At 40.9% G+C, this 16,753-nt stretch overlaps 2 protein-coding genes across 3 annotated transcripts; one reads left to right on the top strand and one right to left on the bottom strand.

Annotated features, from left to right (window-relative positions):
• Positions 1–380: 380 nt before the first annotated feature.
• GLA (galactosidase alpha) lies at positions 381–9,692 on the bottom strand. The gene is made up of 7 exons (XM_081222729.1): positions 9,311–9,692; positions 6,399–6,573; positions 5,053–5,230; positions 4,391–4,482; positions 2,797–2,958; positions 2,124–2,321; positions 381–1,401 (listed from the first exon to the last, which is right to left on the bottom strand). Exons 1-7 carry the CDS (start codon positions 9,517–9,519, stop codon positions 1,135–1,137), a joined length of 1,281 nt encoding a protein of 426 aa, XP_081078855.1. The 5' UTR covers positions 9,520–9,692; the 3' UTR covers positions 381–1,134.
• A 149-nt stretch (positions 9,693–9,841) lies between these two features.
• On the top strand, positions 9,842–15,499 carry HNRNPH2 (heterogeneous nuclear ribonucleoprotein H2). Of its 2 annotated transcripts, none has more exons than XM_081222064.1 (2): positions 9,842–9,950; positions 13,404–15,499. In XM_081222064.1, the coding sequence occupies exon 2, from the start codon at positions 13,457–13,459 to the stop codon at positions 14,804–14,806; it is 1,350 nt and encodes a 449-aa protein (XP_081078190.1). In that variant the 5' UTR covers positions 9,842–9,950; positions 13,404–13,456; the 3' UTR covers positions 14,807–15,499. The 2 variants fall into 2 exon arrangements, with proteins under 2 accessions (XP_081078190.1, XP_081078189.1); XM_081222063.1 differs by having other exon boundaries at positions 9,843–9,962.
• The last annotated feature ends 1,254 nt before the right edge of the window (positions 15,500–16,753 follow it).

Here is a 16,753-nt window from a genome sequence, read left to right as displayed (position 1 = left end):
GTATTCTTTTGCCCTTCAACTGGGGAAGTAGTTTTTATCTTTAGGCCAAGATAATTAGTGCCATCCAAGAATTAATATCTCAGTAGGTGGCAGTGTAAGGGTTAAGAGCCTGGGTTTAAATCCTGGCTGTAATTTACAGTGAATAAGTACCTACATCAGGGTTGTTGGGAGGATAAAAATGAGTCACTACACCTTATGCGTCTAGAAGAGTGCCTGGCACATAGTTCCAATACAAGCAACAGATATTGCGGGTTTGGTTCCAATAAAGGTAGTCACCAATTTTTTGGTTTTCCAGTGCATATAAAACTTATGTTCAAACTATATTGTAATCTATTAAAGTTTGCAATAGCATTATGTCTAAAAAAAACAATGTATACAGCTTAATTTAAAAATACTTTATTGCTAGCCATCATCTAAGCCTTCAGAGAAACAATTTTTTTGCAGTAGTAACATTGCAATCACCATGATAAATATAATAATAATGAAAAAATTTGAAATATTGCAGGAATTACCAAAATGTGACACAGATGAAATGAACAAATGCTGTTGGAAAAATAGGGTCAAATAGACTTCTCATACATGCAGGGTTGCCACAAACCTTCAATTTGTAAAAAAAACCCCAAAACCAAATAAAACCCCACAGTATTTGTGAAGTGGAATGACATGAGGTATGTCCGTAAATTATTATTTTACTTATTATATTAAGCTATTATTTCTCAGCAGTTTACATTAGGTTCAAAGGCTTTTCCCCAAAAATGTTCTCCAGATAGCTTTAGAAGTAGTAATCACCACAAAGCTCAAGTGTAGGGTGTTTCCCTGGTGGCGCAGTGGTTGAGAGTCCGCCTGCCCATGCAGGGGATACGGGTTCGTGCCCCGGTCCAGGAAGATCCCACATGCTGCGGAGCGGCTGGGCCCGTGAGTCATGGCCGCTGAGCCTGCGCGTCTGGAGCCTTTGCTCCACAACGGGAGAGGCCACAACAGTGAGAGGCCCGAGTACAGCAAAACAAACAAAAAAAAACCCTCAAGTGTAGAAACTTTTACTCAAGGAAATAAGAACAGCTGAAGGTGGACAAAAGTGGGGTAGTCACTTTGGCAACAAAATAATACATTTTAAAGGAAGCTTTTTAATGCAGTCTAGCTTGCTCTTTCTAGCCTAAGCAAAACAGTACCTGTGGGATTTACTTGAGTTTTTAAACTTGAAGTCCATTCATAAAACCCAAGCTTCCTCTTCACAGGGAGGAGCTGTGTGATCAGGCAGTCAGGATTACAGGCCAGTCCTTGACCCAGGGAAGTAACAGAGATGGTGTAAGAACGAGGTCCACCAATCTCCTGCAGGTTTACCATAGCCACAGCCCAGGCTAAGTTAGAGAGAGGGCGTTCCCACACCTCAAAGTTGTCCTCCTGAAAAGTAAGCCAAGAAAATAGGTGTGATAGCTTGGTAACTAGCAATAAGCTGCCTTGTTAGTTGTGGCATTAGGTCTTATAATCAGAACTATCGAGCACTTCTAGGAAAAATTAGCACAAGGGAGCCTCATTAGTGATTATTATATCAAGATTAAAAAATACATTCTCAAAAGATCAGTGCAGATCCTCCAATGTAACAGATTTAGGTGCAAGACAAACTTGGTACTTGGATATTAAACCATCTTAAAATACACACCCTGGGCTTCCCTGGTGGCACAGTGGTTAAGAATCCGCCTGCCAATGTAGGGGACACGGGTTTGAGCCCTGGCCCGGGAAAATCCCACATGCCATGGAGCAACTAAGCCCATGCGCCACAACTACTGAGCCTGAGCTCTAGAGCCCTCGAGCCACAACTACTGAGCCCGCGTGCCACAACTACTGAAGCCCACGTGCCTAGAGCCCATGCTCCACAACAAGAGAAGCCATTGCAATGAGAAGCCCACACACTGCACTGAAGAGTAACCTCTGCTCGCCACAAATAGAGAAAGCCACGCACAGCAACAAAGAACCAAAGCAGCCAAAAATAAATAAATAAATGTATAAAAAAAAAATAAAATACACACCCCAAATAAACATTTGGATGAATTGTAAACTAGAAGGCAGGAGACGATGTTCCTGGCCAATTCCTAGTTTGTCCCACAGAACATTATCTACTGTACCTTTCTAAGCCGGTACCCCTGCTTGCCCAAGGGGTCCTGGTTGATGGCAATTACATCCTTATCCTGAAGAAGGGCTTTGGCTTCAAGGCTGATGTGTCGGAGGTCATTGGACATGAGTAATGGAGCTGCCATGATAGCCCAGAGGGCCATCTGAGTTATTTGCTGATCCCGGCTGAGGCCAAAGTTGCCAATCACCAACTGGGACAAAGAATGAAGAATTCAAGGGAGGGGCTTCCCTGGTGGCGCAGTGGTTAAGACTCTACACTCCCAACGCAGGGGGCCTGGGTTCGATCCCTGGTCAGGGAACTAGATCCCACATGCATGCCACAACTAAGAGTTTGCATGCCACAACTAAGGAGCCAGCCTGCCACAACTAAGGAGACTGCAAGCCGCAACTAAGGAGCCCACCTGCTGCAACTAAGACCTGGCTCAACCAAATAAATAATAAATAAATAAATAGATTTAAAAAAAAGAATTCAAGTGAGGTAAGACAAAACATTCTTAAAGTTGCCTAGACATACAGACAAGTCACCTTCCAGGGCACCCTGCTCTGAGTACTCTCACATAAAGCCTGCTCCCAGGAACTTCTCCCTTCTGATTTATTTTGAGTGTCAAGTAGGGAACAGGTCCACTGTAGGGGCTTGGGCTTGAACAGGAGGGCTCAGGTTCTTACCATATCTGGATCATTCCAACCTCCTGGTCCTGCGACAGGAACAATCCTCTCCTGGTTAGAAGTTGTCCAGTCCAAGATACTCCTTATACTTTGCCAAGAATCATAAACATCAGCAAAATTTCTCCAGTGATTGCAGTACTCTCGGATTTCTGTGTAATTGGGCTGTGAAAACAGAGATAACTCCTCTGTTTACTTTCTACTAATATTCTTGTGATATGAAAACAATCATGTTAAAAAAAGGCTCTCATAGCCTCTTTAGTTTACAGATTAAAGGTCTCCATGAGGAGAGCTAAACCCTTATTATAATGGAATTTCGTTGTAAGAAGTTTGCTTCAGAAGTAGGCTATGTAACTTAAAATCTTACTTAAAATGGCTTTAACACTGTTCTTGCTGGAAATTTACCAAACGGTAACTAGGTACAGTAGTCCCCCCTTATCTGCGGGAGATAGATTCCAAGACTCCCAGTGGTTGCCTGAAACCGCAGATAGTACCAAACTGTATATATACTACATTTTTTCCTATACAGGTACCAACGGGTGGGTAGCGTACACAGCATGCGTATGCTGGACAAAAGGATGATTCATGTCCCAGGCGGGATGGAGTGGGATGGTGCGAGATTTTATCACGCTACTCAGAATGGTGTGCAATTTAAAACTCATGAATTGTTTATTTGTGGAATTTTCCATTTAATATTTTCAGATTGCAGTTGACTGTGGGTAACTGAAACTGCGGAAAGCAAAACCATGGATGGGAGGACTACTGTACTGGGATTATGGAAGATTTTAATTTTTTTCACACTTCACTGTATTTTCAAACTTTTCCAAAATGAACATGTATTACTTTTATAATCAGAAATAAATACAACGACCTCCTAATATAATATTGTAAATCAACTATATGTCAATAAAAAAATAACTAAAATGACTTTAATAAGTAAAACCTGCAAATTACACAGGACTTGGCAAGCATATGATAAGGCAATTTGAATCTTAGGCATATAATTTATTGAAGGAATGAATAAAAGTTTGTAGATAGGCAGGTGGGATATCTGAGGTTTAAGATGTTGAGAAAGAGGTGAGAGAATTTTGCAGAGATTAGAAGGAGACAACAGGGATTCATTCCATAAATAATTATTCAACACTTACCATATGGTAGGGATACAGTGATAAAAGTCAGACAAGGTCCCTGCCCTCCTGGAGCTTACATTCTAATGGAGGAGACAGACAATAGGCAAATCAACAAATAATTCCATATAGTACTAAGCCCTTAGAAGGAAACTGAATAGGTTAACATGATAATGAAGTGGGCTGATTCAGGATATAGCTTGTAGAAAGTACTAAGAGGATTGCTGGTGGATTGGTTAGGAACCGTGAGACAAAAGGAAGAATCAAAGATGACTGGCTTCCCAATTGATGGTAGCTTAGTCTCCAATTATAGCAGTGGGGATGGTGAGAAGTGGGTGGATCCTGGGAGAGATGGTAGGATGAGAGTGTTAAGTAAGGTTGGACTTTGACAGGGACCTTCGTCTCCTTTGTTCTTGAGTTCTGAAAATCTATCAGCAAGGCTCTATTGGATTCTGTGCTCACTAGCTCACCTTAAAAACGGGCCACATATAAAGGGGCCACTCACAGGAGTACACAATGCTTCTGCCAGTCCTGTTCAGGGCCAAGGACATGTGCTTATAACCTGTATGAGAAAACAATGTGTAAAATAAGGGAAAGAAGGGAATTTCCAGCTGGGGCTGTATATTTTTAAAAGAGGCTGCCTGGAAGGGCCATGTTTGTATTTTAAACCAGCAGCAGAGACAGGTGACTGCTCTGTGCTTACACTGTGTGTAGTACTGCACAGACTGCTGGGATTGTTCCAAGGAGACAGTGTGGGATGGTGCATATATTGAGGAGAGGCAGGAATGAAGATGCTCCTCTCTCTGTGACTGTTTGCCATTCTGGATGCTTTTCCAAGTGATGGATGGAGAGTTACAATTACTATTTGTAATTAACTCAGAGCCCTCTCGAATTAAAAGTGCACGGTGTTAGCTGTGGTTAGGCACACGTGGATTTTACATGCATGAATGAACAAATGCATGGACAAACTGCAAGAAGATAAGAGGCAGGAGCTCTGGCACACTGAGAATAATTATTTCCAGTATTGTGACTGGGTATTTCCAACGTGAGGATTAGTTCTTTGGATGCTCGGCTACCTTGGCCTCAAAGTTCTGCCCTTTGCTCATGGCTAAGTCTTTTGAATGAAACATACCATCTGCCAAATGTTTTATACTGTCACAGTAACAACCGTCAAATTTTAGCAGATCTACTCCCCAGTCAGCAAAGGTCTTGGCATCAATGTCATAGTATCCAAAACTCCCAGGGAAGCCAGCGCAGGTTTTATTTCCAACATCTGCATAAATCCCTAGCTTCAGTCCTTTGCTATGGACCTGAAATGAGAGAAAAGAGTCACCTCAGTAGAAGGGCAATCATGAAGTAGAGAGAACCACTCCAGGCTGGAGGCAGAGACCAGTACACTTCACCAGGTAGTGGGGGGCTTTGCCCCCATCCCAAACCCCCCAAAATTATCCAGATGAGTTTGCTGGAAGATAAAGAGCAAAGTCTCCAATTCTGCTGAGTTCAAACTATACATGTAACTATAGCATAGAACTGAAGGGAAAGTTGTCAGTTGCTCTAATCTTCCACTGATGGGATCTTTTTTTTAATAAATTTATTTATTTTTGGCTGTGTTGGGTCTTCGTTGCTGGGTGTAGGCTTTCTCTAGTTGTGGCGAGCAGGGGCTACTCTTTGTTGCGATGTGCGGGCTCTGATGGGATCTTAAAAGTTACCTTTTCAGGTCAGTGATAGATTTATCTGGACAAAGACTCTCTCCTTGACCAAACCTTAGGCCCCTCTGAAACCTCTTCTCACATAGGCCTCTATCTTGGTCTTCCGTGTCCAGTTTTAGCAAGAATCCTGCGAAGTCATCTCCCCACCTTTTGATATCTGATCAAACTCCTTATGCCCCACCCTTGATGTCCAAGTCCTCAGCCTGCCTTTAGCAAGAATTCCCCTCCTCCTGATGTCTCGTCTTAGTAATTCTCCATCCACTGACCTCCACAATCTGCTCGTTGGCTATAAAACCCCACTCCTCTTTGGTGTATTTGGGACTGAGCTTGGCTCTTCCCCCCATTGCAGTAGTACTGAATTGTACTCAGTATCTCTCTTCACTGCCTTTAACTAGTGTCCAGCTCTATTACTCTTTAACAATCTCCAGAATATATCCCTTCTATCTTCTAAAACTCTAGTTTATAGTACAACTGTGATAGCTGCTCAAAGCTTATATGGAAATACATGCACACATGTCAAGAACCAAGTTCCTTTTTCCTCCTAGAGAATTCAACAGTTTCCACAAAAGGAGAACTCCTTCAAGATGGGCCTCAAGAACTATTGCAAAACATAGATCTGCTGATGGGATGAAAGTTCCACCTGATAAGCCTTAGAATTCATTGTTTGGATAACAGCAGCTATTTTACTTTCTAAGTGTTTCTGAGCAAGCTTAGGTACAGAAGTGCTTATAGCCTCCTGAATGAAAAAGAGAATTATCTATAAACTCACATAATTAGCGAGGCGGCGGATCCCACCAGGAAAGCGTTTAGGGTCTGCCTGAAGTCTGCCTTCTGAATCTCTTTCGGGAGCCATCCAACAGTCATCAATGCAGAGGTACTCATAGCCTACATCCTTCCAGCCATCTGAGGCCATGATCTCAGCTATCTGCAGAAAGAGCTTCTCACTGAAAGAGAAATTCCAAGAATCATTACAATTCATTAAACAAATGTTTCGGTACTCCTATTTGTTAAGCATCTTGGGGTTTTGCAATTTATTTTTCAACCCAGTAATAATTTGGTAGTAATCACAACCAATGCAAGGTAAATTGGACTAGGCCCTTCTTCTTCTCACTCCTTTCCCCTCTACCCTAAGAACGCCAAACAATTAAAAGAGGAATTAGAAATACATGAGGTTGAAAAGGCTATTAGAATTAAGAAGACAGTTCACTAAAGTAAAACTACAAAGTTAACATAATCAACAACTTCTTTAGATATCAGCAATGACCTATTCGGAGAAAAAGACACCATTCACAAGAGAAACCAAAAAAGCAACAGATAAAACCTAAAATACCTAGAGGTAATTTTAAAATTATGTGCAGGGCTCAATCTGAATAAAACTATGATGTTCCCAAATTATTTGAATAAATGGAGAGATTCTTTTGCTCTTAAATAGGAAAACTCAATACTAAAAAAAAAAGGTAATTCTCCCTATACACTTCTAGACATTTAATAAAACCCTGGACAAATCCCCAAAGGACTTTTTAAGGAACTTCACAACATGATTCAAAAAGTTCACCTCAAAGATTAAACAGGTGAAGAGTCTACAAAAGATAAATGAAGCTAGTGTAGTACCATTAGCATTAGAATACACAGATCAATGGAATCAAAGAGAAAGTTCAGAAAGAGATCCAGCCATTTGATACCATGAAATTTAGTATATATTAAATGTAGTATTGCTTACAGGAGAATAAAGTCCAGATGGATTAAAGATTTTAAAAACACATAAAAATACTAGTACAAAATATACATGACTATGTTATCTTCAGGTAGGAAAGAACTTTCTCTGCATGATGCCGGAGCCAGAAATAATAAAGGAAAATCCTGATGTTTGATACATAAATATCAAAACCAAAATACAGCAAGAACCACTGTACTGGGAATTCCCTGGTGGTCCAGTGGTTAGGACTCTGTGTTTTCACTGCTGAGGGCCCAGGTTCGATCCCTGGTCAGGGAACTAAGATCCCACAAGCCATGCAGCGTGGCTTTAAAAAAAAAAAAAGAACCACTGTATTCACAACATATGATAGACCAAAAACAAAGAAAAACCAAAACGTAAACAAACAAAAAGAACCCCAAACATACCAGATGGAAAATAGGGAACTAACAAAGTGCAGAAAAGAAACCATGCAAAGAGCCAATTTAACTTTTAAAGCTCTTATTCTGTGCCAGGCACTCACTCTTTAATTTAGAAAGGGTAATTAGTTTGCCCAAGTTTACTCACCTGGCTAAGTAATAATAAGCTAGAATTTGAACCCAGGCAGGTAGACTTCAGAGTCTTGTGGTTAACTGCTCACAACATAAACGTGATCTCATTTTTATTGAAAATCACTTTAAAAGAAATCTGGTTTTATTTACATAGAAAAAAATTGAAAGGTCGTATATTAACATTTTAACCATGATTATTTCTGGGTGGTGGAATGAGGGGAATCTTTATTTTTATTATACTCTTCTTTACCATCTACAATTTTTGCCATGATCATGCATTAATTTTACAATCAGATACAAAAATAAGACAACCACCACTTAAGAAAAAAGGAAGAGACAAAAAAAGAAATATGTGATGGCCATAATTTACCCCAGGGTCACGATGGATGGATTTACTCTGAAATTTAGCAAGCCAATTAATTCTGTCATGTTTGACCAACATCCTGACTTCATCTGTAAAGACATTCATAGGAATAACTTATGGCCACTGGGATGTTACCATGACCGCTGCTTACAGAGGGGCCTTTGCACCAAGGGTGTCTTTATTATGTTTTAAACAATATCTATCAGTGATTCTTAACTGTTTCTAGGTCACGGATCCCTTTGAGAATGTGAACAAAGCTCAAGATCCTCTTTTCAGAAAAACATACATACTCATATTTTCAGATCTGCATTAATTTTCCCATGGATTCCAGGTTAAGAACATTTCTTCTATATGCCTAATTGAGGAGTCTGGTACTGCATTGTACTTTGTCCTTTAAATGGGTTATCTAATTGAAAGCCAACCTGTGTGAGATAAGAACTATTTTACCTATCCTCAGAGTCGTTCCCTGAGGTGAGTTGTTTTCCCAATTTACAGACGAGGGATGTGTGGGTCAGAAAGGATCAATACCTGTCTTATCTACCTTCCACAGATAAAGATCCTCCACTTCAACCTTCCAAGCACATGCCATACACAAGGGCTACAGGGTGGGGAGATCTCAGAGACACTGTGGTCACTCTAAATTCCCTCCAGTTAGTCCAGGAACCCGTGACCCCAAAAGGAGAAGAAACGGCACGCGTCTTAGTTCTCTGTCTCTCCTACTCACCACAGCTGTCCTCACTGCTAGTACCCGGCAGAGACAGAGCAGCACCTCTCAATAAGGGTCTGAACGGAACTGGATGGTAAATGGAGAAAGTCCTTAGTTGGATGATGAAGCAGAGAGAGGTGGAGAAGCAGAGGTCGCTGGCCGGACTCCCACGCCAAGAGGGGTCACATGGAGAGAATTTAGGACTAGTCCCCATCCAGGGCAGTCTGCTGGGGATAGAAAAGCAGCAGCAACAGGGGAGCTCTCCCTCGGGCTCAAATTTTCTCGCTGAGACCCTCCACCCCTCCAAACACAGCCAGACAAATACACGGAAAGGCGAAGGGAAGCGGGTACCCAATATCGCTGATACCTGACACAGGAATCCGGCTCTTCTTGGCAGTTCACGTTGCACATGAAGCGCTCCCAGTGCAGCCAGCCCATGGTAGGGGTCATCGCCAAGCCATTGTCGAGGGCCCGGGCCCCAGGGAGCTCCCAGAGAAACACGGCCAGGAAGCAAAAGGCCAGCACACAGCCCAGCCGCCGGACTCTGCTCACCAGCTTCATCGTCGCTGTCATCATGCAGCACAGATTTCCACGAGTCACCTGGGCTTTTAAATTTAACCTTAAGAGCTAAAAAGGCAGAGGCGGCCCGGGGAACCCGCTTTCGTCCTCATCACCAATCACCGGTGAGTTATTAAGCCCTGACCCGACTGTTTCTCCGGCAACTGGGACGGTTATCCCCAGAGGCGGACCAATGACCAGTCATAGAAGACGCGCCGCCACCAACCACTCTCTCTCTTTCTGGATATCGACCCGCCCTATTTTCGTACCAAAAGGAAGTGCGGCACTTTAATAATCTCGAGTTAGAGCTGAGCGGTGCTCACGTGACCCAGATCTCACATGACGTAGATCCTCACGTGACCAAACGCTTACGTGAGCAGAAGTAGTTCTGGTCGTCGTCTACCGTCTCGCTATAAGCCGTTTGAGGGAAGAAAGAGGAAAATTATCCGGTATCGTTAGAGGTTGGTGTGTGGGTGGGAAACGGGGACCCGGGGGTGGTGATGATGCAGACCAAAGCGGGGTCCGCGGGCCGCCTCCGCCTTTTTCGTTCCCTGCTTTCCCCTCCCCCGCACCCCCCTCCCCCCATCTCAGTGCCGGGAAGCCGCCTTTGCTGCGCCTGGTGGGGAAATGGTGGACGCTCGTGACTGTGTCTGTGTTTTTTGTATATCTATCTGTCTGGGCGGGTCTCAAAGGACCCTTAAGAGAAACCGTAAGCTGGAAAGCATTTGAAAACCACGTCCCTGGATTAGGAAAAACAGATCTTGAGTCCAGTGGCCTGAATGCTGGTCCGTCCATTCAGGCACCCTGTCTCCAGTGCCTGATTGTCTGTCTGTCTGTCTGTCTGTAGGGGGAGGCACATCTAGGCAAATGCTGCGTGCCTGACCGAGGCGCCCAATGAATTTTTTTACTGAATTAAATATTTAAATAACGTTTATTTTTCGGCTTATAACAATCTACGTGTTCAATTTTGGACTTTGGAAAAATAATAGTATGCTATAAATTTTTTAAAATACACGTAATTCATCACTCGGAGATAACTACTCAGCGTTTTGGTCTGTAAAACGTCTGTATATAACACACACATAAATGCACAAATTCTTAACTCACAAATGGAATCCTAGTTCCTACTTCAGGCAACAGAGTCCTCGTGGCCTTCCCAGGAGACACAGTGATGAAGCAGAACCTCCCTGCCACCACAGAGGGGATGTTAAGGCCTAGAGGGCTGCAGGGACATTAAATGGGATGGGTCGTCCAAGAGATAAGGCAAGCAAAAACCAGGGCGTTAATCTGTCACTCAGACCTAAAAATGGTCTATAGGAAGACTGTTATCACTGCACGTGCAGTGTTCCAGGCACATAATAGGCAATTAGTGAATGTTGACTTGAATCCTCAGTGTAGTTTTAGGGCAGTTAGTATACTTTGTACTTTCTTTCCAAGAGGCCCAGTGTTCACAGACCATGTCAGATAAGCCATGCACATACAAAATTAGAAAATTTTATCAAATTTGCTATACTAAATCCCAGAAGAGTAAACATTTAAATTTGTTTTCTGTTATTTTTTTTGCTGAAATAAAAGTGATTACTCTCTATAGAAAATTAAGAATGCACAAAAAATTGAAAAAGAAATTTGAGAAAGCTATAAACCTACCACCTAGAGTAGCCACTATTAACATGTGACATATTCCCCATGCATGTACTTTTGTAACATTGTTTTTTAATTCCAATTACAGTGACTTTTAAAAATTAAAACTATTTAGAAGTATATAGGGTAAAAAGTGAAATTCCACTACACTCTTCCTACCCGCCAGTGCTCATTTTCTCAGAAAACAACTTAAATGCTTCCAGAACTTCTGTGAATTTGCATACATATATATATATATGCCAGCTTATATTTTAAAATAAGCAGGATCATATTCTACATGTTCCTTCATTTAATATATTTTGGAAATCTTCCTAAGTCAGGGCAGATATTTTTAAACAGCTGCACAGCATTCTGTTTTAAGGATAAAATATAATTCACTCAGCCATCCTCCTATTGATGGATAATTAGGTTTCTAATTTTCTGCCATTACTAACAGTGTGGCAGTGAACATTTGTGAGTATTTCTGTTGACCAGGTTCAGGGAAGGAATTCTAACATGATCGAAGGATATGTGAACATATATCTTTTTCATAGTTGAGATTATAAAACAGTTATGATCTTGGGTCACTTAAGATTATAGCATAAGTAATTTCTCATGTTATTATTTTTATAATTTTTAAAGTGTGTAACATTTTATCTTTCTTACTAAAATACCTTTCAAAGAATATATAGCTCCGTAAATCTTTGTCTGAATTTCAGATCCTCTCCTTAGGGCACATAACTGGAAGTGGGTTTACTGTATCAAAAGGCGTGATACATATTTCCAAATTGCTTTCCAGAGATACTGTATGAACTTTCACTCCTCTGGGAGTATATTAGTTTGTGAACCCTGAATATCAGTATTGACTTATCCTCCCTGCTTAACTTCACTATGTTGATGGGTGAAAAATGGCAGTTAATTCTGGTTTTAACTTGTATTTCTGATGATTGATGAGGTTTGAACATTTCCCAGACTCTTCTCCTGTATCTTCACACCTGTATTGGCGGTATATTTACTCTGTTACCAAGTCCCACAGAGTCCACTGCTTTGAATGTGTAGATCATATCTTTCCTCCCCCCTTTTTTTAAACTGCTGTTGTCTTAGGTGAATCCCTTAACATATCTCTAAGAGACAGAGTTCTAACTGCTCTTGCTAGTGTCACCCCAGTCCCCTCTGTGGCTGCTACACTGTTACCATGGTGATCTTTCTGAAAGGTTCTGATTACTTCACTCTCCTGCCCTCACTTTCCTCCTTCTCTTTCCTCCCTTCACTTCCCTCTCCTCACTTTTCTCCCCTCAGTCCCCTGTTTAAAACCCTTAAAATGTCCTTAGCCTTTGTCTCAAAAGAACTCCTGGATCGATATCTACCTAGCCAGCCTTATCTCTTGCCTTGCCTCCTTCTATTTTATGCTCCATCATAATTTTAAGAATTTGTGGATCCCTGAGCCAGTTAGTCCTTTCATTTAACCATTCTACACTGATAGAATTGACCAACCAGTCCCTGCTTTATAACACCCTTTCACCCTGCACAGAATTATGTCATAGCAGGGATAATGTTTATTTGCCCTTTTTGTCTTTAGTAAAGATGTACAGTGCCTCTGTAGGACCATAAGCCCTTTCTGGGCTTATTGAGCCTTGTATGCCAGAGCCAAGTACTGGACCTGGCAACTGAAAAATGTAAAATGAAGGTGTGAATGCTCTATAATGTCTTTTTTCCACTTACCTCTTTGGCCTTAATATTTCGATGATTTTATTAATTTGTATGAGTTTTTTTATATAATAAGGATAGTATTTGTTGTAGGTATCTTCTGAAGTGTATTGTTTGTCTTTTATGTTTAATCTTACTTTTGATGTAACAAAGTTTTTCATTTTTATGTAATCAGATACAACCATCTTTGTTGACGTCGTCCACTGATTTTGTTGCCATTCACTTTGTATATCTTTTCATCTTTTGTATATGTTTTCTGACTATGTGTTTATATATGATCAATGTGGAAAACTTAGAACATACAGAAATGGCCAAAGAAAACATTCTCTGAAACAGAAAGCTCCCATAATCTTACTACCCAGAAATAGCCACCATTAATGGTATCCAGCACATAATAGGTATCAAATAAATAGTTGTTGAATGAATGACTTAGAAATTTGGTGAAGTCTTTTTGTTTATACAAATGCCTTACAAAAAAGCTATCAGCGTAATTGAGTTTTCTATCAATAGTTTGTTTTTTTCTCTTACCGTATTGTGAACATTTTTCCATGACAATTAGTCTTAATCTTTTTCAGCTACACCGAAATTACACTGAACTGAGCCTGCCAGCAAGAGCCCAACAGTCACCATGATGCTGAGCACAGAAGGCAGGGAGGGGTTCGTGGTGAAGGTCAGGGGCCTGCCCTGGTCCTGCTCAGCTGATGAAGTGATGCGCTTCTTCTCCGATTGCAAAATCCAAAATGGCACATCAGGTATTCGTTTCATCTACACCAGAGAAGGCAGACCAAGTGGTGAAGCGTTTGTCGAACTTGAGTCCGAAGATGAAGTGAAATTGGCTCTGAAGAAGGACAGAGAAACCATGGGACACAGATACGTTGAAGTGTTCAAGTCCAACAGTGTTGAAATGGATTGGGTGTTGAAGCATACAGGTCCAAATAGTCCTGATACTGCCAATGATGGCTTCGTCCGGCTTAGAGGACTCCCATTTGGCTGTAGCAAGGAAGAGATTGTTCAGTTCTTTTCTGGGTTGGAAATTGTGCCAAATGGGATGACACTGCCGGTGGACTTTCAGGGGCGGAGCACAGGGGAGGCCTTTGTGCAATTTGCTTCACAGGAGATAGCTGAAAAGGCCTTAAAGAAACACAAGGAAAGAATAGGGCACAGGTACATTGAAATCTTCAAGAGTAGCCGAGCTGAAGTGCGAACCCACTACGATCCCCCTCGAAAGCTCATGGCTATGCAGCGACCGGGTCCCTATGATAGGCCAGGGGCTGGCAGGGGGTATAATAGCATTGGCAGAGGGGCTGGGTTTGAAAGGATGAGGCGGGGTGCCTATGGTGGAGGGTATGGAGGCTATGATGACTATGGTGGCTATAATGATGGGTATGGCTTTGGGTCTGATAGATTTGGAAGAGACCTCAATTACTGTTTTTCAGGAATGTCTGATCATAGATATGGAGATGGTGGGTCCAGTTTTCAGAGCACCACAGGGCACTGTGTACACATGAGGGGATTACCTTACAGAGCCACTGAGAATGATATTTACAATTTTTTCTCACCTCTTAACCCCATGAGAGTACACATTGAAATTGGACCCGATGGCAGAGTTACTGGTGAGGCAGATGTTGAATTTGCTACTCATGAAGATGCTGTGGCAGCTATGGCAAAAGACAAAGCTAACATGCAACACAGATATGTGGAGCTCTTCTTGAATTCTACCGCAGGCACAAGTGGGGGTGCTTATGATCACAGCTACGTAGAGCTCTTTTTGAATTCTACAGCAGGGGCAAGTGGTGGTGCTTATGGTAGCCAAATGATGGGAGGGATGGGCATATCCAACCAGTCTAGTTACGGAGGTCCTGCTAGCCAGCAGCTGAGTGGTGGTTACGGAGGTGGTTATGGTGGTCAGAGCAGTATGAGTGGATATGACCAAGTTCTGCAGGAAAACTCCAGTGACTATCAATCAAACCTCGCTTAGAGAAGGAGTACTAAACAACAGCAACAAATAACAGCTGTGCATTTATGGGAGTTGACTAGAATGGGAATGATGTCAGGCATATCCAGTATGATTGGTAGATGGGAAATATCATTGATTCTGATCACTCTTGGTCAGCTAGCTTCCTTTTCTTTTTCCTCCCTCCCTTCCTCCCTCCCTCCCCTTTTCTTTCTTTCTTTCTTTCTTTCTTTCTTCCTTTCTTCCTTTTGCTTTCTCCTTTTTTTAAGAAAACAAACAAAAATTAAGTTCAACGGTTTCGCATTACAGGCTTGTGATTCATGCTTACTGTAAAGTGGAAGTCAAGATTGTTTTAAAACTTCAAGCTCAGTAATTTTGAACACTGAAACATTCACCTAGGATGTAATAACAAAGTTCAGTATTGACCATAACTGTTAAAACAACTTTCAGCTTTCCTCAAGTTAGTTATGTTGTAGGAGTGTACCTAAGCAGTAAGCGTATTTAGGTTAAAGCAATTTCACTTATGTTAAATGTTGCTCTTATACCACAATACATTGAAAACTTTGGATGCATGTTGAGAAACATGCTTTTCTGTAAAACTCAAATATAGGAGCTGTGTCTACGATTTAAAGTGAAAACATTTGGCATGTTTGTTAATTCTAGCTTTTTGGTTTAATATCCTATAAGGCACGTGAGTGTACACTTTTACTTTTTTTTTTTTTAAAAAAAACGCTCTGGGACAATTTTGAGATGTAATACCAATACTTTAGGAGTTTGGTCATGTCGTTTGTATGAAATTCTGAGGCTTTGGTTTAAATCTTTCCTTGTATTGTGATTTCCATTAGATGTATTGTACTAAGTGAAACTTGTTAAATAAATCTTCCTTTTGAAAACTGGAAAAATCTTGTATAGCTTGATTTTTATTATGTTCTATCATATGAGCCATTTCTTTTATACAGTCCTGTGCTGATGAAATTTAAATTGTTTCAAATTTTTTAATTATTATAAATATACCTTAGCATCTTTATAATACATTATCACACATATCATTAATTATTTCTAAGATATATTCCTAGAAGTGGAATTGCTTAGTTAGTCAAAGGTCCACACATTTTTAAGCCTTCTGATATGTATTGCCAGAAAGATTATGGTACTTTGTGTTTCCACTAGGAGTGTATTTTTTAAAAACATTTTCCCCCATAGCCTGCTCAATGAAACACATTATTCTGCTTGATCTTGGCCAGTTTGTTAGTTGAAAAGTGGTATCCCGTTATTATTTTAATTTGTGTTCCTTAGATTAATATTAAGATGGAGCATTTTTCTGTTTTTTTTTCCTACATTTATCCTCACCACATCCACAGGACTATTGAGCTACTCTGGAGACATTGTACTTTATCAAGACAGCACACTCCAAAATCCAAAGAAGTAAAGGCAAATAAATAATCTTGTTCCTTTCATTTAACCATAAATTAGAAGATCTAAGACACTTTTATATGTTTAAAAGAAGAAGTAGGCCTATGTTACCATAGAAATAATTCAGTTTCCTCCATGAATTCATTAATAGTCTCTAAACACTATTCAAGGTTTTTCAGGGGGCATTTAACGCTTGTTTTAAACCAATGGTTCTCAGACTTTAGTGTGCACCGGAATCATCTATGGGGCTTGTTCAAACATTGATTACTGGGGCCCACTCCTAGAGTTTCTGAAATTCAGTAGTTCGGGGGTGGTGCTTGAGAATTTGCTGATCCTGCAGGTCTCAAGACCATGTTTTGTGATCCATCATAGTTCTCTAATGGCTACAGGCCTATAAACCCTGAAATGGCAACTCTAAGAAGCTGCTTCCTTCATGATCCCCGATTGCCCCTTACTTTCCTGTAACAAGTAGTTTAAGCTTTCTATGAAAGTATAAATTGCATTTGACTATTTATAATATCTTGCACCTCCCATGAGAACTTTGAAAACGTGGCATCT

The sequence above is a fragment of the Mesoplodon bidens genome, assembly GCF_964165515.1.
Source record: "Mesoplodon bidens genome assembly, chromosome: X".
NCBI lineage: Eukaryota > Metazoa > Chordata > Mammalia > Artiodactyla > Ziphiidae > Mesoplodon > Mesoplodon bidens.
The sequence above is the reverse complement of the archived record's forward strand: the minus strand, read 5'-3'. Positions and strand labels throughout refer to the sequence as shown.